The following is a 21058-nucleotide window of genomic DNA, read 5'->3' as shown; positions in this document are numbered from 1 at the left end:
GTAAGGTACATTTGGCAGTGTCTTTCTTTTTGGGATGGCACAAATGTGGATTATGTTTCCTCCTTTCCTCCCTCACCACAAAAGGTGCAAATTCTGAATTGTAGGGGAGTCTGACGGCTGGCAAGTCCATTACATTCACCTCATTAGTTAGATCCTGTCCTGAAAATAGTGCTGCTCACATTCGCATGTTGTGAAATGTCCCACCATGTCCATTCACCAGCTTAAGTTGGCAGGTGCTGGCCATCCAAGATTAATCAAACCTCACCCCACTCCCTGGCTAAATTTATAAACTACCAGGTGGCTGACAGGACTCTTCTTACTCCCAGATACCATTCGGCAGATTCACAATGCTGCTGCCCTGCCCTGGCTTACTCCTCTTTAAGTGCCTGCAAGCCCAACAGAAACTGCAGAATTGACCACTTTCTCATTTACTAATCAGCGAGCCGTCTATAAGGGAGCGCACGTCATGCTTCACAACTCTCCTCATTCAAACAAATATTAGCTGGATTCTCTGTTTGGGAGACTATGGGCTGGATTCACCATTTCTGACACTAAGTGTTGATGCCAGCAGAGGACTTATGGAGTTTTAAAACGGAAAAACCGGTGCCGAACCTTCACTGATCCTGCGACTGGTGAGGGGCTAGCAGCTGCGCCGAGTAAAGCTGCCGGCACCCACGACAAGAATAGCCGGGTCTGTGGTTGCACATGTGCACAGCGACGACCTACAGCGGTCACGCTGTAAAACAGGGTGCGTGGATGTGACCTGCTAAATATTGTCCCCCTGACCACACCCCACCAGTCCCCACAGCCCTCGCGGAAGCCCCCGACCAGCAGCACGGCTCCCGGCCGACGAGCGGCACTGGACACAGTCCGCAGCCTCCAAGCCAGGTTCTCGACCACTGAGACCACAAGTGAGCTGCGCCATCGGCAACTCGGCCCATCGGCAGCGGCGAATCGCAGTCCCCAGTTAATAGAGGGTCAGGTCCGCTAATGATATGCCAACGGCGCTTAAACGCTGCGTGGCGAGCGATGCCGGGCAATTTCAGGGTTCCAAATGATCCTAATTTAGCGTCAAACTTGCGCCTACCGCCATTTTGGCGTCAAAGGCTATTCTCCGTCCAATCACATTTCGGCATCGGCCGACGGCAATCCCCGCCCTGAGTTCTCCCATCAGAGAATTGTTACTAATTTGCGCTCCCGAAATCACAAAGCAATTCAGTATCCCTAACATGCAAATTTATGCATGGTGAGGAATATGAGGGATTCCTGAGGGATCCTGCTGTCGGGTCACCATTTTGAGGAGCTGGCCCGTTAGCAAAGTTGTGTACTGGCCACCCCCCTCCTCACACCGCACCACACCTCAAATCAGACCACCCCACACTGTAAATCAGCTCCGCCCACAGGACCACAAAGCAGCCCCTGTACCCCCCTTCCCCTAAGTATGGAGTTGACCCAACCTGCCCATCCCTTGGGACCCACTAACTAAACAGACCCCCCTACAGGGACTCTCTAAATAGGAAGACATCCACAGGGGCTTCTTAACTAAAGGAACTTCTGGAAACACCCTTGAATTAAAGGGATTCCTCACTGGGACCCCCTATTAAAAGGAGACCTCCCCGAGATCCCCAAAATAAAGGAACCCCTCCACAGGTCTCCCCTAATCAAATAAACCCTTACCTTCCCCAGAGGCCCCCTAACTAAAGGGGCACCCCTACAGGGATGCTCTAACTACAGACATTCCCACACAGACCCACCTCTTCCCCAGAAAACAGACCCCTGTCCAGAAGCTAGAGCGCTGTCCAGACAGGGCAGTGAAAAACATTACAATTATAACACTCATCTGGAAGCATCATGTGTGCATTCCTGGGAAGAGAACAGCTGTGATCTGAGTTTAAACCCCTCAGATCTTTTAGCTGCAAACCATTCATTCATTTGTTCATTCCCTGTAGTAGGCGGTGATTGACTGCTTCCACAAACCAGCTATGAGCCTTGCTTCATTCATTTCCCTTCATGGATGTATAACTCTCTAACCACAATGTTTACAAACATCAACCTCATCAAAGTGAGTTAAATGCTGTCAATTTCCAGCTCAGTACTTCAGAATCACTCAAGCATGAAGGGGCGTGATTGGAATGCACTTAATTCTCTTTGGTTCTGAAGAATCCAACCATTGTCTTGACGGCTTGGTCACTCCTCCAATCAGCCTATGCTCTCGTCCCTCCCCACCAGCTTGGATCAATGATCTCTGAAATCCCACTATGCCTCAAATCTATTAAAATGCTGAGCCACAGGTGATAGCATGGGCAGGAGACACAAAATCCCTGCACAATGCTTCTGGACACTCTCAGCCCTCAACTCCTGTAACAAGAGCACCTCACAGGCTCTTCATCAATCAATGGCAGCCTCTTTCATCCCATTTTTCAGCCCTGAGGATCTGCTCCCCCATTCCCTAAGAAAGTGACCACAGACGTCCATTGGATTGATCCATGATTATGTTTGGCAAAGTATTGCAATGGTTTGCCATTGTCTTCTGCTGTCTGACTGAGCAAGAAACTCTCCCACTTTTATCGCCTGCCTTCATACATGTCAGGAAGTCTTACAGGCTGATGATCACCCTGTTTAGCCATGTTTTGAATGCATCTTTCGGGCCACCAAGTCCCAGAGTAGGACATAAACACAGAACTTTGGACCGGGGTGTAAGTCCTGCAGCACAGGACTTCCTCATGGAAGCTAAAAGAGCGTCTCAATTAGGTTGCCTGAATCTAGGTGATAAATTGTGCGTAGATCCCTCTGTGATGCGTTAACACAAAATGTGATTTAAAATTTTTGCATGCAGAGAGTATTCCTTGTAAACTTGCATCTTTGAATAATGTGAATCTCAGTTTTGATATTTGGGCAGATGCTGTATATTGGGTCGGGAAGTTCTGGGATAGATATTGAACACGACTGTTACTTTAGTGGAACACAAATTCTTCAGCTTCAGTTCATTTCAGCGAAATGCTACCAAAGAGCTCCAGTTGCAGGAAACCAACTCCTTACATCTCCTTTACATTCCTCTCCCCCTCATGACAACCCTTCCTCCAATAGTGGCCCCCGTGTTTCATCCTAGTAGAGCAAAAATTCTACAACACAGAGCAAACGTCATTGAAAATAACATCAAACTTGCAGTTCAATACTACAATAGACTAGTAAAATGCTCCACAGGATCATTAGAAAATCAAATTTAATAGGAGATATTTTAACAGATGACAAAAAGCTTGGGCAGGAATTTTATGGCGCCCTGCCGGTTTCACCCAACCCGAATGAGCGTAAAATTGCGCCAGATGATGTCGGGCATGTGTCCTGACGTCAGTGCACACCGGTACAAGATTGCAGTCGGCAGGCATGTGCAGGTGTCAGAGCTGCGTCCGCCAACAATGAAAGGTCCAATTAAATCCAAGAAGACCGCCATCGACAGGCTCCACATTGCCCCTGAGATTTTGCGCTCATCACCCAGGCAAAAAAGGGCAGGCGGGCATTAGATTTTTAATCTATTTTTCATTCAAGGGTAAGATAAAAGGCCCCTGGAGCACAAGCATGCATGTTTTATTCGTTATTTTGCTGCTATCACATTTCTGTGTTTTGCCAGATTTCCTTTTGATTGCACAAGCCTTTTGAAGCTTGTTCACCTAAAAATCTGTGCCAAAGTGCCAACAAATTAGACAGTCTGTGCAAACCATGGGGAACATTGACGTTTAAGAAAGATATTGGCCCTGAAAACCATGGCCATTTGGCATTGTGATGAATGTAGGAATTTCAGATATATTGCATTATATGTTTTTGGTGCAGTAGTGGTTTTAAAAATCCTGGTTGCAAGACAGCTAGGATTTTTAGGAGCCAGAGGTGCAATTAAAGGGTCGTAAATGTTTGGGCTGATGGGTTTTGTTTATATTAAGAGAGATCCCTGCGGAGTAGTTAATTAGAGACATTGTGTTCAGTTCAGTGAGCTGATGTAGTTAATGAGAGGAGCCAGGGGTTTAAGCAGTCAGGTGTTGAGGTTCAGTTTTAGTTTGTGACTGAAGGCAAGATGAGAAGTTTCTGAAGAAACACAGCCAAAGGTTCTGTATTGTGCTGACAGGGTTCAGGTCTCTCTTTTCAAACGGTCTCGGAGAATTATTGAATTTACAGTGCAGAAGGAGGCTATTCAGCCCATCGAGTCGACACTGGCCCTTAAAAGAGCATGCCAACCCATAACCCCACCTAACCTTTGGACACTAAAGGGCAATTTAGCATAGCCAATCCATCTAACCTGCACATCTTTGGATTGTGGGAGGAAACCGGGGCACCCGGAGGAAACCCACCTAGACACGGTGAGAAAATGCAAACTCCACACAGTCACCCGGGCCGGAATTGAATCCGGGTGCCTGGAGCTGTGAGGCAGCAATGCTAACCACTGTGCCACCGTGCCACCCCCTCTCTATACAGCAAGCATCCCTGAGTGCTAATTGCATTTAAAAGTAGATTAGAATCTGAGATGGTTTTGTTGTTTGAGTGGAAATAAAGGTGGCAGTTAAGGGTTCTTGTGTCAATGTATTGATTGGCATTGTAATTGTAAGCTGTTTTCTTGGGCTGGACATTGGGCTGGGTTCTCCGTAGCCTGACGCCAAAATCGGGATCGGTGTCGGTTTGACGCCGATCCGCCATGCTCCGCCCCATCCAAACTGGAGTCATCATGATGCACGCAGCCCATCCACGGAGCCCGACGCCGAAATCGGCCAGCCCACCTACGGTGCTCCACACCCGATGGGTCAGGTTTCCGACGGGGCGGGATACGTGTGGCGCACAACCATGCGGGAACCTGCTGTGACGGCTGCGGACTGTGTCCAGTGCCGCCACACTCGGCATGGATCCGTGCCTCTGGCCAGGGGGGGCTTCTGCAAAAGCTGGGGGCATTGGTGGGGGGTGGCCAGGGGGTGGGCTGTGAGGTCGTGGTTGGTGGGTTGGGGTCACGCCCGGCAGGCGCCATGTTGTACAGCGCGACCGGTGCAGGTCATCAGCTGTGAGCATGCGCGTCCCGGGACCCGGCCATTCTCCGGCCGTTTTCAACGCGGACAGCGGGGATTTCAGTCAGAGCCACTGATAGCCCCTCACCGATGCTGGAATCGGTAAGGGTTGCACGCCGATTTTTCGGTCGTAATAATAATAATCGCTTATTGTCACAAGTAGGCTTCAATGAAGTTACTGTGAAAAGCCCCTAGTCACCACATTCCAGCGCCTGTCCAGGGAGGCCGGTTCGGGAAAAGACCACACATGCTCTGCTGGCGCCAGCACATAGCCGCTGAAATGGAGGATGCAGCCCCTTATTTTGTCCTTGCTCATCATGATGGCTACACTATGTTTGTAATCCCTACCTGAGAAAAAGATTTGAGTCTTTGCTGTCACTTTGTGCCCTGAGCCAGTCTATCTACACTCACTGGTAACAAGAATATCCAATTTGTACCTCTGCATCTCTCTGGTAACCTCTGTCCTCTCTTTGAAGCTTCATATGGTGAGGGCGTTCCGTCCTGCAAAAGGGACTGCTGATTTGGTCTCCAGAAAACTACTCATCGAGCTCCTGACCTCCCTCGCTGGGCTTTCACCTGAAGCTGCCATATTGCTGATGTATCGGCTGGAGCTCCTTTATTGGGTCCCTCGATGTTGTTGTGGAATTCGTCACAGTTTCTAGAGATTGATGTTGTTTTACGGGTGGAGTTGTTGACCCCACAGTCAACCCCCCAATCTGGAGGATCAGGCACTGTGTTAGTCTGGTCCCCCACCTGAAATCTGTCTGCATGGTTAAACCTGTGGACCTAAAACCGCACCAGTATAGCTGCCAGGATCTCTGGGGCTCACATGCCCCACCACTCCAACAAGGTCACAGCACACAGTGAAGCATTAGCATGAGACACAGTGATAAATTAAATATATACTAATAAGGTGAAAAAGGAGTGCATCAAATCATAGAGATCTGTGGATAAGTGGATTAAAGTTAAATAGAAATGTATAACCAAGGCCCTTGAAAAGGTAACAATACTGAAGACAATAATGAGGAAAATAGAATGCATGCTCGGGAAGTCATAATGTAGATTAAAAGGGAACATGAAAAATTATAAAAGGAAATAGTAAGGGGTGATTCCCCACTCTAAGTCCTGATTGGTCACCCAGGTCAGGTGACCTTTACTCTGCTGTTTTGCCCTTAAAGGGACAATCGCCACACTATTGTGGATCATAACACATGCACTCAACGACATCTGGCAGGCACAAGGAAATGTGACAGCAATGTATTACCAGTGTTCTTTTGAGATTGGATTTATAATATTTTTGGCAAGAATTGATTCTGTGGCATACCAGATCTACTAGAGTTTGGGCGGACAGGGAATTTCCCAACTGCAATATTCTTTCACGAGCAAGAACATGAATGCCACAAAATAAATTAGCAGAGAAGATTCCAAGGTTGCTCATTTTGATTCTTAAATAATGTGGAATATTGAGCTATAACTTCCTCGGATCCACCGCTGGGGAGACAGGAAGTTACAGGCCATTGTCTTTTTGCACTAACTTTTCAGCATAATTGTCTTTCTACGTAATGTGCCAACTGTAGTGATAAATAAATAAATAAACAATTTGGTGCTTGTGTGATCATAATAATTCAGTTACATTAATTGAGTTCAAAAAGTTGCATCTTACAGAACCATTCAAGAAATAATTTCTCCATGGCAGTGCCTCTACCAATCAGAGCTCACTTGTCAACCAATCAGCAAGCTCTTGTCATGCAGTACAAAGTTGCTGTTTCCCCTGACATTGGTATTGTTACGATTGTCCTGATGAGTGCAAGGCGAAAAGCTTCAGCCACAGATATTAACACAATGGCCTCTGTCCTTTGCTGACAGATAGATCATGTGCACACATTGTGTCTGTTTCAGCAAAAAAAAATGTTTTGTTTCAGTCAGTTCCGCTTCAAAAAGCATAAGCTGTAAATGAAGCCTCAAGATGAATTCTTGATTTCTTTTTCCTTCAGGGTTTCTACAAACAGTGTCGGAAAAAACCTCAAATGTTCTCACAGGAACGGGTGTTCACCATCTTTTCAAACATCGAGCAAATTTACAGATTCCAGAAGAAGTTCCTGAAATGTCTGGACAATGCATACAATTCAGTACAACCATTCTTGACTGACTTTGGCCGCTGCTTCCTCGATCAGGTGAGTTGTAATTTGGTACTTCCTGCTAACGACATACATGCTCGTTTAATTTTCTTTTTAAAATTAAAATTACATGGAGAATGCCTCACACTGCGGCTGATGGCTGCCAGATTGGACAAAACACATTAATCGAAGAAACCACGATAAAACACCCAGGAGTGATATGAGACATATCCTGGGAGGTGGGAAAAGGGAGGGGGGAGGGGCTGTGAAAGGTAGCTATGACGGACCAGGCCATGCCCTAAGTGACGCAGGTGATTATGAGGGCCTCCCTGGCCCTCCAGGCTTGCTGGTCCCTCACCTCTGCCACCTGTCCTGCAACCTCTAGCTGGTCCTCCGGTCCATCCTCGGGTTCATCCTCCAACCAACCCCTTCTGGTCCGGCACCTCCTCACCATCCTCGTCCTCATCCTTGTCCCCCTCCTCCTCCTCAGTGGCCACATGTTCCTCATCCCCCACGTCCAGCACTTTGCCCAGCTGCTGTGCCAGGCTGTGGCGGACACAGCAGGCCACCACAAAGCGGGCAACCCTCCGTACGGTGTACTGCAGGAACCACTGGAGTAATCGAGGCATTGGAACCGCATTTTGATGCACTGGTCAATGACAGTCCAGGTGGCCACATGGGACTCGTTGATTCAGGTCTCCGCTTTGGTCTCTGGCCTCCATACTGATTTTTTTGTACTTTTGTGGACTGGAACCCATTAAAATCCTTTATCAATACCACAAAAAACCTGGCGGCGAGGAGGTAGGAAATACATTGACAGATTCCTGGAGAAGAACCAAAAAAAGCATTAAAAATGTCTATCCACGCTGCAGACATCCAAAGAAGGATTAAGAAGATAAAAGCTTCATTACACCAAAGCTGGCAACTGAGGGATGTCAAATAATAGCAGTAACCAGTAAAGGAACCAAAATTTTAAAAAAGGTTTTGGTGAAAACAGCATACAAAGAAGCTTGCCACGTGCTCTGCCTGGAAAGTTCTGGAACACTGCTCCCTCTGTTTTAAGTAGCAAGGGGAGAACCTCCTGCGAAGTCTGGTGCAACCAGAAACAACAGCCTCGAAAGCTTATGGTGAAATTGTGGAGATATTGCAGGGCCATTTCTCACCTAAATCTTTGGTCAATGCCGAAAGGTTCACATTCTATAAACATAACAAGATGGTGAATCAATCACACAATTTGTAGCGGCTTTGAAGAAATTAGCTGGATACTGTGAATTTGAACAACATCATGAGAGACAGACGAGTGTGTCGGTTAAGAAGTGAAGCTATCCAAAAAAGGCTGTTAACAGATAGCTAAAGAAAGTTTTAGAAATTGCGATCTCTATGGAATTAGCAACTAAGGAAACCTAATAATTAAGCTTGAGCACTAAAATTCATAAAACACAGATACAGGTTCAAATTTGCCGCTGATGTGCAAAAACTGGGTACGCAGCAACTGATTGCTGGAGTAAAGATGCAAAATGCAAGAATTGCGATTAAAAAGGAGCACATTGGACATGCGTGTTGGAGAAAGAAACAACCGGTTTTAAACACAAATTATAAAAAGTAAGAACCAAATACATCAAGTGAAACATCAAACAGAGGGAAGAGTATCCACGTGATATGCAAAGGTCACAAAGAAAGGACCAGAGTCACAGTCAGCTGATGAACTGCCTTTAAACATACTGACCATTGCGGGGGCAACCAACCATTACTGGGTCATTTCTTTACTGGACAGTGTAATGATGTGTATATTGTCTGGGATGTAAAGAGTTAACATGTTCATGATAATGCTTCTTACCATTAGAGGGAACCACAGAACAGTCAGATATATATCATGTGACTTGGGGATTCTGAGAGAAGGTTGTGAAGAAGGAGTGAGAAGAGTGTCAGGCATAGAGAGCAGTTGTACTTGAGAAAGCCTGTTAGTTAGAGATAGCATAGTTTAATATAGAAATCTTCGACTTTAGGAACGTGAACGAATTTTAGTTAGTAGTGTAATAAATTTATAGTTTTGTTCGTTAACAAAGCTTTGTGTTCTTTATTCAATACTACGCATCCAAGCCATCCAGGTAAAGCAAAATAGAGAACACAACTGACAGAAACTTGTGAAAATGGAGGTGGATACTGGCGCAGACATTTAATTGTTCACAGAAACTGTTTACCAAGACAGACTATGACATATCGCCTAAAACCCTCGAAGAAAATACCAAAAACCAATACTGTGGAAGTAGTGCCATTGAGGGGCCGCATTGATATAAATGTGTAGGTAAACGGACAGACTGCAGTCTTGTCCCTGTACATTGTTACAGGTAATTAGCCAGCCCTAATGGGAAGAACCTGGCTGGAGAGAATCAAACTAAACTGGGCCGAGGTGAATCTCATGTTGGAGTCTGAACCAGGCCCAACCAAAAGCCTAAAGGAACAGAAAGTAGCAGCGACTGAAAGAGCTCTGAAAGCAGCTGTGACCAAGGCTCAGGCTAGCAGTGCAGGGACCAAGACAACAAAGGCTCAGCAAACTGCAACAAATGTGTTTCAGGATCGCGAAACAAAGGGTGAAGAGCTTACAGATGATGCAGATGAATGCTTTGGCAAAAATGAAGGTCAAACGTATACTGAAAAAAAAGGCGAGGATGACTAGAATGCATTTACGTGCTCTCTTTTTGAATTCGTAACCATAGAGGAACAAGAAATTGGGGTGCATCTCAAAATTCCTTGCCAAAAGGAAACTCTCGAGTTCATTGGAAAGAACATTCAGTTTGGGAAAGGAGCTGCTGACTCCCTTCAGTGGTCAACAAGAATGAAAAGATTGCTGATAGTAAACAACAGCAACAACAGGAGGAAAAGGAGCCAGCACAGAAACTCATGAAGGATGTTTGGTTGGGAGTTGCTCCAGATGACCAAATGAAGAGTTGGAGCTGCTCAGAGTGCAGTCTGCAACACCAATATTCCTTTCCTTTTTCACTCTGTACAGCAGCATCTGAAGTCCAACGACCATACCAGCAGCAAGACGAATTAACATAACCTTTATTATGATCCAAGATCAGACCCCAACAATGGCTAGGATATTGGATGGTAACTGTAATATTTTGTTTTAATTTTGTGTAAAATGGGCGTAGTCCCAGATGACTGTTTTGTTACCTGTGTGGTAGGTAACATGTGCTACTCAATCCTTGGTTAATGATGAGGTATTCTGAATCCCAATGAAGAAGATTCAAACTCTTCCAGTAGTAACAAAAGGTTTGTTGAGTAACCACAACAATATTTATATGAGTTCTTTACTTTAACTTTGATACTAGTGATAAGGTTAACAAGATCTAACTATGGGAACTGTACGTAACTCCACTGTCCATCTAAACTAGACTGCTGTTGCTTTGATCACAGTGCACCCAAGAGAGAGAGAGAGAGCCCCAATGTGGCTGCCTTTTATACCCCTGTTGGTCCGGCCCTCTAGTGATCATGTGGTGCTACTGATTACACATTAACCCCTTGTGTACATGCACACATGGAGATCACTACAATGATCACAGGCTTCTTTCCCTTTTGAGGGGGAGAGCTGACTGATGGTGATTTAACCTGAGGGCCACCGCTCCTCAGCCGAGGGGCAAGGTTGAGAAGGCAAAGTCTTCATGAATAACCTCAGCCGGTATAGGAATTGAACCCATGCTATTGGCCTCACTCTGCATCACGAACCAGCTGTCCAGTCAAGTGAGCTAAACTGGCTTTAGTAAGATTGTGAGAAAAGGATACTTCACAAAGAAGTGATTGGGCAAAGAATATGGGGCGTCATTCTCCGACCCCCCCGCCGGGTCGGAGAATGGCCGTTGGCCGCCGTGAATCCCGCCCCCGCCCCCGCCGAAGTCTCCGGTACCGGAGATTGGGCGGGGGCGGGAATCAGGCCATGCCGGTTGGCGGGACCACCCGCTGGATTCTCCGGCCCGGATGGGCCGAAGTCCCGCCCAGAAATTGCCTGTCCCGACGACGTAAATCAAACCTGGTATTTACCGGCAGGACCAGGCGGCGTGGGCGGGCTCCGGGGTCCTGGGGGGGGGGGGCACGGGGCGATCTGACCCCGGGGGGGTGCCCCCACGGTGGCCTGGCCCGCGATCGGGGCCCACCGATCCGCGGGCGGGCCTGTGCCGTGGGGCACTCTTTCCCTTCCGCCTCCGCCAAGGCCACCACCATGGCGGAGGCGGAAGAGACTCTCCCCACTGCGCATGCGCGGGAAACTGACAGCGGCCACTGACGCTCCCGCGCATGCGCCGGTAAACTGACAGCGGCCGCTGACGCTCCCGCGCATGCGCCGGGAAACTGACAGCGGCCGCTGACGCTCCCGCGCATGCGCCGCATTTCCGCGCCAGCTGGCGGGGCAACAAACGCCATTTCCGCCAGCTGGCGGGGCGGAAATCCCTCCGGCATCGGCCTAGCCCCTCAATGTTGGGGCTAGGCCGCCAAAGATGCGGAGCATTCCGCACCTTTGGGCCGGCGCGATGCCCGTCTGATTGGCGCCGTCTTTGGCGCCAGTTGGCGGACATCCCATGGTGTCGCCCATGGTGTTTTAAAACAGAACTTTATTACTAACACAGTATTAAATTCTTTAACATCACACCCAAAAATAGCTTACACTTACCCCTTGAACAATACTATTCAACACAGTGAATACAATATCCTTACTTGCTATCTTTATTCCCACTTAAACAAGAAAATAGGCCATCTCAGCCCTCAATCCACCCGAACTATCAATAGCACTGAATAATACTTGCTTTACAGAGATATTCTTTGAGAAAAAAAAATCTCTTGACACTGCTTCAGAGAACAGATCTGACTCTGGCTTGAGCCCCAGCAGAAAGTCGGGCCGAATGTCTTCAAAAGCTGTTTCAACTGGATTGTTTTAGCTCCCCTTTGTCTTCAGACAAGTCTGCACTGCTTTAAATACAGTTAATCTATTTTAACTAACTTCCAGTGAGAACAAACTACCTTACTTGGTCTCAGCGTCAGCCAGATCAAAACTTAACTGAAAATTCTTTTGCAAAAAAATCCTGATGCCTTAGCTCCACCCAGCAATGACATAATCTCACCAAGCTGAAACTAATTAACTCCACTGGGAATTCCCTTAATCTAAACAAAATTGCATTAGCCTAAGCCAATGGTTAATTGCCCCTCTGGCTCCTAAAACCTTTGTTGTCTTTCAACCCAAGATTCTTTTAAAACGTGACTTTGGCAGTCAAGCACTCTCTAATTCTAGCGTTTAACCCTTACTTCAGCAAATATTTATACTCCAATGTATCTAAAATCCTACATTCATCACATGTGACTTTGCTTAACAAGCCAACCCTAATGGCTAAATTTGATATGTTCTTAAAGAGTGAGAATCCGTTTGGAAATCCTCAGGAGCAACAGCTTCAACTGGAGAGTTTAGAAGTTGCATTCCATAAACAAGACCTAATATATGAGGGTTAATGTAGCGAGAATGAAACCTCGAAGCGAGGTGTAGAGGTACTTTACAATCTGGATAAGTGACGCTAAAAGAGTGACGCTACGAGATTTACGTAAAGGAGGCCCTGCTCTACAGGTTGGAGGGGCAGCGGTTGGCAACAAAAAAAACAGATCAACATCCTGGGGTAAGAACTGAAGAGGCTGGAAATGGAGCTTGAACAAAGTCGGAGAATTCCAACACCAGCTGAACACCAGCTCCACCTTACTCCAGCTAAGATCTATCCTGGGTGAAATGGAATGAACTACAAAGGAAATACAATCTAGAGGAAGAGAAGAAGAAGAGATGAGCCTCTGAAGTGAAAGCTCTGAAAAAGCAGCTGAATCAGGTTTTGCAATGTAATAACAGGGCTAAACACTGTGGCCGAGATTCTCCGAGCCTCCGCACCGAAATCGCGCACGGCGCGGGGGCGGAGAATGGAGTGTCAAACCCGCGATCGGGTTCGACGCCGGGATGCGAACCTCCGGCGACCGGAGAATTGTCGCCAGTCGCGCACGGTCGATGCGGCACCGGTCGGGGGCCATTGAAAGAGGCCCCGCGGTCGATGGGCCGAGTTCTTGCCGCGTGGTTCACGTATGGTCCCACCCTGCGGGAGCTCGGCGTCACGGTTGCGGTGGCCATTCTGGTGGGAGGTGGGAATCAGTCTTTACGGGAGGTTGCACGATGGCCAGGCCCACGATCGTGGGCCACTGATCAGCGGGCACGCACGATCTGCGGGGGGCCTACCTTCTTCTGCGTCAGCGAGCTGTGTGGGTCCACCATGGTTAACATGGATAGGACTGATCTCCTACACCACCCAAACTCAGAACGATGCTGTGTGGAGAAGACATGCTGATCAACATTTAGCAACTCAAACAAGGTTGCCAGAGACAAGAATCAACCGAGAGTCTGTAACAAACTGTGCCAAGTGAAGACCTGTGCAAACCCGCGAACCTGATAATACCAGAACAACTGTGGAAGACAGTTCAGGACATTTCAACACTGACTCGTCCTCCAAATCCTACATCGACTCTGGTTGAGGCAACAACGGATGACATCAAACTACACCAAAAACACCAGAGGTTACAGTCAACACCAAAAGGCAGCTGACTGAGGTTCACTGACAATCACACAAGAATCAATGTCCTCCAAAACATCTAACTTGTTGACAGTTGTGTCTGTTCATTGTTCATATTGTAAATTTTGATGGTTAACGTTATAGTGTGCTTCATTGCAGGAACATCTGATGTAAAGGGTGAGGAAAGAGTTGTGTATTCATGATTGTTCCTAGTGGAACAAGGTCCTTTTAAGAGTCTGATCACATGACGCACTGATGACATCAGCAGCAGTTTGGGAGGGCGAACAGTCAGTCCATTCTGTGCAGTCTGTGAGAAAACACCTTTCCAATAAAGCTCTTGTTTGTACCTTCATGATCTGCAAACGTAACCTTTAAAAATACCGCAGGCTTCTCCTCCATGATTTATTTCAAAAGTTTTATAACACGTTTCCCCAACCTTCCTTGTGTTGGTTCGAGGCCCCCTGCACCCCCCCCCCCCCTCGCAGCCAATCACTCCCGGCCTTTGAGACCTGTGTGGTAGTCACCACTAATGGCATATTATATGTATTACGGCACTGCCCGTATAATAAGGGTACAACGGTAAATCCCTGACTGCTGGCTCCGCCCAGCAGGCAGCGTATAAAAGTGTGTGCTCTCCGATGCTGCAGCCATTTTGGTTCCAGCTACAGGAGGCACAACATCTTGCTCAATAAAGCCTCGATTGTTCCACCATTCTCATCTTGTGGTAATTGACAGTGCAACAATTTATTGAGCAAGATTTGTTAAACGATGGATCGCCGCATCAAGCCTGATCGCCTGCAGCTGAGCCCTCAAGCAGCCAACACTACGTCCGCCTTTGACCACTGGGTAGCCTGCTTCGAAAGCTACCTCAGAACAGCCGCTGAAGAAACCTCGGACTTGCAAAAGCTCCAGGTCCTCTATTCACGGGTGAGCCCTGACATTTTTCCCCTCATCCGGGATGCGCCCACCTATTCCGAAGCGATGGAGCTCCTGAAGGGACATTACGTTCGACCAGTAAATCAAGTATACGCCAGGCACCTCCTGGCCACGAGACAGCAACTCCCCGGGGAGTCTTTGGATGATTTCTGGCGTGCACTGCACATCCTAGGTAGGAACTGTGACTGCCAGGCAGTTTTGGCAGTCCAGCACACAGAACATTTAATTAGAGATGCTTACGTCACGGGCATGAAGTCTGCGTACGTCCGCCAGCGGCGACTGGAAGGGGGTACGCTCGATCTTGCGGGAACAAGGCAGCTCGCTAATTCGATAGAAGTGGCCTCCCATTATGTTCAGTCCTACGCCCCCAACCGCACGGCACCCTCATGGGCATCGCGGGCCCCACCAGCTGCCGACTCCAGCTCACTGCAAGCCTGCGCCGCATGGCAGCCAGCCAACTCTGGGGGGCCCAAGTGTTATTTTTGCGGGCAAAACAAACACCCCAGCAGCACTGCCCAGAACGGAGCGCGACCTGCAATGGGTGTGGGAAGAAAGGACACTTTGCTTCTGTTTGCCAGGCCCGGTCGGTCGCCGCTATTTCCAGGCCCGGCGTTCCTACACCCCCCACGTGCATCCCAGGGGCGCCGCCATTTTCCCCTTCGCAAGCCACGTGCGGCCCATGGGCGCCGCCATCTTCCTCACCGCAAGCTACGTGCGGCCCGTGGGCGCTGTCATCTTTGATGCCGCCCGCCATGTGCGCCCCATGGGCGCCGCCATCTCCGGCGCCATTTTGGACGGCGCCTCAGGACCCCTGCTCGTCTGGTCGTTCATCGCCTGCCGCTACCTCCGCCACCGCTGACCAGCCTGGGACCTCCCAGCATCTGCCGCAGCTCGCCTCTATCACCCTGGATCAGTCCCAGCCCCGCAACGTCGCAACCGCGACGACGACGGTGAATATCGATGGGCAGGAGACGACCTGCCTTTTTGACTCTGGGAGCACTGAGAGCTTCATCGGCCCCACTACGGTAAGGCGCTGCACCCTCCCGGTACACCCCGTCACCCAGAAAATCTCCCTGGCCTCCGGATCCCATTCCGTGGAAATCCGGGGGTACTGTATCGTGACCCTCACCATCCAAGGCGTAGAGTTCAGCAACTTCCGGCTCTACATCCTCCCCCACCTCTGCGCTGCCCTGTTACTCGGCCTGGATTTTCAGTGCCATCTCCAAAGCCTAACCTTAAAATTCGGCGGAACCCTACCGCCCCCCCCCCCCCCCTCACTGTCTGCGGCCTCACGACCCTTATGGTCAATCCACCTTCCCTGTTTGCGAACCTCACTCCGGATTTCAAACCTATCGCCACCAGTAGCAGATAATACAGTGCCCAGGACAGGACCTTCATCAGGTCGGAGGTCCAACGGCTTCTGCGGGAAGGGATCATTGAGGCCAGCAACAGCCCCTGGAGAGCTCAAGTGAAGACTGGGGAGAAGCACAGGATGGTCATTGACTAGTCAGACCATCAATCGGTACACACAGCTCGACGCGTACCCCCTCCCACGCATACGTGACATGGTCAATCAGATTGCGCAGTATCGAGTCTTTTCTACAGTGGACTTGAAGTCCGCCTACCACCAGCTACCCATCCGCCCGGAGGACCGCCAATACACTGCGTTCAAAGCAGATGACCGCCTCTATCACTTCCTTAGGGTTCCCTTCGGCGTCACTAATGGGGTCTTGGTCTTCCAGCGAGAGATGGACCAAATGGTTGACCGGTACGGACTGCAGGCCACCTTCCCGTACGTAGATAATGTCACCATCTGCGGCCATGATCAGCGGGACCACGACGCAAACCTCCAAAAATTCCTCCAGACCGCCAAACTCCTTAATCTCACATACAATAAGGAGAAATTTGTGTTCCGCACCAACCGCTTAGCCATCCTTGGCTATGTCGTGGAAAATGGAGTCCTCGAGCCCGACCCCGACCGCATGCGCCCCCTCCTGGAACTCCCTCTCCCCCACTGCCCCAAGGCCCTGAAACGATGCCTGGGGTTTTTCTCCTATTACACTCAGTGGGTCCCTAATTATGCGGACAAGGCCCGCCCACTCATTCAGTCCGCAGTTTTCCCCCTGGCGGCTGAGGCCCGTCAGGCCTTCAACCTCATCAAGGCAGACATCGCCCAGGCCATGATGCACGCGGTCGACGAGTCCCTCCCCTTTCAGGTGGAGAGTGATGCATCGGACGTAGCTCTGGCCGCCACCCTCAACCAGGCGGGCAGTCCCGTGGTCTTCTTTTCCCGCACGCTCCATGCCTCTGAAATTCGGCACTCCTCTGTCGAAAAGGAGGCCCAAGTTGTGGAAGCTGTGCGACATTGAAGGCATTACCTGGCCGGCAGGAGATTCACTCTCCTCACTGACCAACGGTCGGTTGCCTTTATGTTTAATAATACACAATGGGGCAAGATCAAAAATGACAAGATCTTGAGGTGGAGGATCGAGCTCTCCACCGATAATTATGAGATATTGTATCACCCAGGGAAGCTCAACGTGCCCCCTGATGCCCTATCCCGCGGTACATGTGCCAGCGCACAAGCGGACCAACTCCGGGCTCTCCACTATGACCTCTGCCACCCGGGGGTCAACCGGTTCTTCCATTTCATCAAGGCCCGCAACCTGCCCTACTCCATTGAGGAGGTCAGGACCGTCACCAGAGATTGCCAAGTCTGCGCAGGGTGCAAGCCGCACTTCTACCGGACAGATCGAGTGCACCTGGTGAAGGCGCCCCTTTGAACGCCTCAGTGTGGACTTCAAAGGACCTCTCCCCTCCACCGACCGCAACACGTACTTTCTGAACATGATTGATGAGTACTCCCGGTTCCCTTTCGCCATCCCATGCCCCGATATGACTTCTGCCACGGTCATTAAAGCCCTGCACAGCATCTTCACTCTGTTCGGTTTCCCCACCTACAACCACAGCGATCGGGGATCCTCTTTTATGAGTGATAAGCAGCGTCAGTTCCTGCTCAGCAAGGGCATCGCCTCGAGCAGGACAACCAGCTACAACCCCCGGGGAAACGGGCAGGTGGAGAGGGAGAACGGGACGGTCTGCTCGCCCTGCGGTCTAAAAACCTCCCGGTCTCCCGCTGGCAGGAGGTCCTCCCCGACGCGCTCCACTCCATCCGATCGCTCCTCTGCACCGTGACTAACGAGACTCCTCATGAACGTGTGTTTGCCTTCCCCAGGATCTCCACCTCCGGGATCTCGCTCCCAACATGGCTGACAGTTCCTGGATCCGTCCTCCTCCGGAAGCATGTGCGGACCCATAAGTCGGACCACTTGGTCGAAAAAGTCCACCTCTTACATGCTAACCCGCAGTACGCCTATGTGGCACACCCCAACGGGCGCCAGGACACAGTCTCCCTCCGGGACCTGGCACCTGCTGGATCCCCAGCCACGACCAGCGACCTGACCCCCCCCCCCTTCCCCCGGGTTGCCTCATCCACCTCTGCGCCACTCTTCCTCCCTCCAGCGAACCTCACCACAGCTCCCACCCCAGCAGGGTCCATCCTCCCACTGGATCCACTCAGGGGTGACGATACGAGGACAGCACGCTCCCGGAGTTGCAGGGGACCAAGTCGGCGCCCACATCACCACCAGGACTGAGCCGATCGCAGAGGAAGGTCAAGGCCCCCGACAGACTTAGCTTGTAATGTTTTCCACCACCCCTGCCAGCCTCTTTTTTTAACAGGGGGTGAATGTGGTAGTCACCACTAGTGGCATATTATATATGTATTACGGCACTTCCCGTATATTAAGGGTACAACGATAAATCCCTGCCTGCTGGCTCCGCCCAGCAGGCGGCGTATAAATGTGTGTGCTCTCCGATGCTGTAGCCATTCTGGTTCCAGCTACAGGAGGCACAACATCTTGCTCAATAAAGCCTCGATTGTTCCACCATTCTTGTCTTGTGGTAATTGACGGTGCATCAACCTGGATTCATATCCATTGGGTCCCGGGGTTGAAAAGTAAAATTCTGCGCCATGTCTCATTGAGAAGTTGTCTGTTGGACCCTGTTCTTGTGGTAAATGTAAAATAATAGATACTAGAACAGGAAACATGAATATGATGATGGGCGGCACGATGGAGGATTCGAGCACCCTACCCAAGGTCAACACCGCCACCCTATCCCCATAACCCAACACTAAGGGCAATTTTGGACACTAAGGGCAATTTATCATGGCCAATCCACCTAACCTGCACATCTTTGGACTGTGGGAGGAAACTGGAGCACCCGGAGGAAACCCACGCACACACGGGGAGGATGTGCAGACTCCGCACAAACGGGGACCCAAGCTGGAATCGAACCTGGGACCCTGGAGCTGTGAAGCAATTGTGCTATCCACAAGGCTACCGTGCTGCCCATTTTCACAGGGGCATGTCTGTCCTGCACTCTAATCAACCTTTCCTTCAAAGACTCCCACATTCCAACTGTGGATTTATCCTTAAGCAGCTGCTCCCAATCCACATTCCCTAGCTCCTGACGAATTTTGTTATACTTGGCCTTTCCCCAATTTAGCACTCTTCCTTTAGGACCACTCTCGTCTTTGTCCATGACTATTCTAAAACTTACGGAATTGTGATCGCTATTCCCAAAGTAATCACCGACTGAAACTTCAACCACCTGGCCGGGATCATTCCCCAAGTATCTTTAAAAAAAATTTTAAAGTTTAATTTCTCTTTCTGGGTTGATGCTTTGTGTTTTGTATGGCCCCTTCCCGAGTTGAACTATATACATACTGCTCTAAAAACCTCTCCTGGATGCTCCTTACAAATTCTGCTCCATCTACACCTCCAACACTACATGAGTCCCATTCAATGCTGGGGAAGTTAAAATCTCTCATCACGACCACCCTATTGCTCCTACATTTTTCTATAATCTGTCTACATATTTGTACCTCTACTTCACGCTCGCTTTTGAGAGGCCTGTAGTAAAGTCCCAACAATGTTACTGCACCCTTCCTATTTCTTAGCTCTACTCATATTGCCTCCATGGTACTCGAATCCTCCATCGTGCCCTCCATAATCACAGCTGTGATATAATCTCTGACCAGTAATGCAACTCCTCCACCCCTTTTACCTCCCTCTCTATCCCGCCTGAAGCATCTATACCCTGGGATATTTAGTTGCCAATCTTGTCCTTCCCACAACCAAGTCTCAGTAATACCAATAACATCATATTCCCAGGTACTAATCCAAGCCCTAAATTCATCTGCCTTACCTGCTACACTTCTCGCATTAAAAAAAATGTTCCTCAGACCACCTGTCCCTTTGCGTTCATCATCTCTTCCCTGTCTACTCTTCCCCTTAGTCACATTGAGTTTATTATCTAGTACCTTACTGGCTTTAGTTGCTGCCCCTTTACTGACCTCTAACTTCCTAATCTGGTTCCCATCCCCCTGCCACATTAGTTTAAAACCTCCCCAACAGTGTTAGCAAAAGCACCCACTAGGTCATTGGTTCCAGTCCTGCCCAGGTGTAGACCATCCGATTTGTAATGGTTCCACCGCCCTCAGAACCGGTTCCAATGTCCCAAAAATCTGAACCCCTCCCTCCTGCACCATCTCCCAAGACACGCATTCATTCTGACTATTCTTGAATTTCTACTCTGACTGTCTCGTGGCACTGGTAGCAATCCTGAGATTACTAGCTTTGAGGTCCTACTTTTTAACCTATCTCCTAACTCCCTAAATTCAGATTGTAGGACCACATCCTGTTTTTTACCTATATCGTTGGTTCACCCTCCCTCTTCAGTATGTCCTGCAGCCAATCTGAGACATTCCTGACCCGTGCACCCGGGAGGCAACATACCATTCGGGAGTCTTGTTTTCAACCACAGAAATGGCTGTCTACTCGCCTTACGATTGAATCCCCTATGACTATAGCCCTGTCAGTCTTTTTCCCGCCCTTCTGTGCAGCAGAGCCAGCCACGGTGCCATGAGCATGGTTACTACTGCCTTTCCCTGGTGAGTCATCTCCCCCAATAGTATCCAAAACAGTATACTTGTTTTGGAGGGAGTTGACCGCTGGGGACACCTGTACTCCCTTCCTGCTCTTTCTCTGCCTTTTGGTCACCCATTCCCTGTCCCTAACCAATCCTAATCTGCGGTGTGACCAACTCACTGAACGTGCTATCCACGACCTCCTCAGCATCGCGGATGCTCCAAAGTGAGTCCATCCACAGCTCCAGAGCCGTCATGCGTTCTAACAGGAGCTGCAGCTGGACACACATCCCGCACATGAAGGAGTCAGGGGCATTGGCCGCGTCCCTGAACTCCCACATTGAGCACGAGGAGCATAACACGGGTCTGGGATCTCCTGTCATT

The 21058-nt window shown here is 49.4% G+C and overlaps 1 protein-coding gene across 3 annotated transcripts in view; it reads left to right on the top strand.

Moving 5' to 3' along the window:
• The window catches only part of LOC140389972 (rho guanine nucleotide exchange factor 4-like), a 196785-nt gene that overhangs the window by 89938 nt on the left and 85789 nt on the right, over window positions 1–21058 (top strand). For all 3 annotated transcript variants that reach the window (XM_072474689.1, XM_072474688.1, XM_072474691.1), the window contains exon 9: window positions 7037–7216. In XM_072474689.1, coding sequence (XP_072330790.1) covers window positions 7037–7216 — 180 coding nt within the window. The remainder of the gene's footprint in view (window positions 1–7036; window positions 7217–21058) is intronic.

Source organism: Scyliorhinus torazame, chromosome 14, assembly GCF_047496885.1.
Source record: "Scyliorhinus torazame isolate Kashiwa2021f chromosome 14, sScyTor2.1, whole genome shotgun sequence".
Taxonomy (NCBI): Eukaryota; Metazoa; Chordata; class Chondrichthyes; order Carcharhiniformes; family Scyliorhinidae; genus Scyliorhinus; species Scyliorhinus torazame.
The sequence above is the reverse complement of the archived record's forward strand: the minus strand, read 5'-3'. Positions and strand labels throughout refer to the sequence as shown.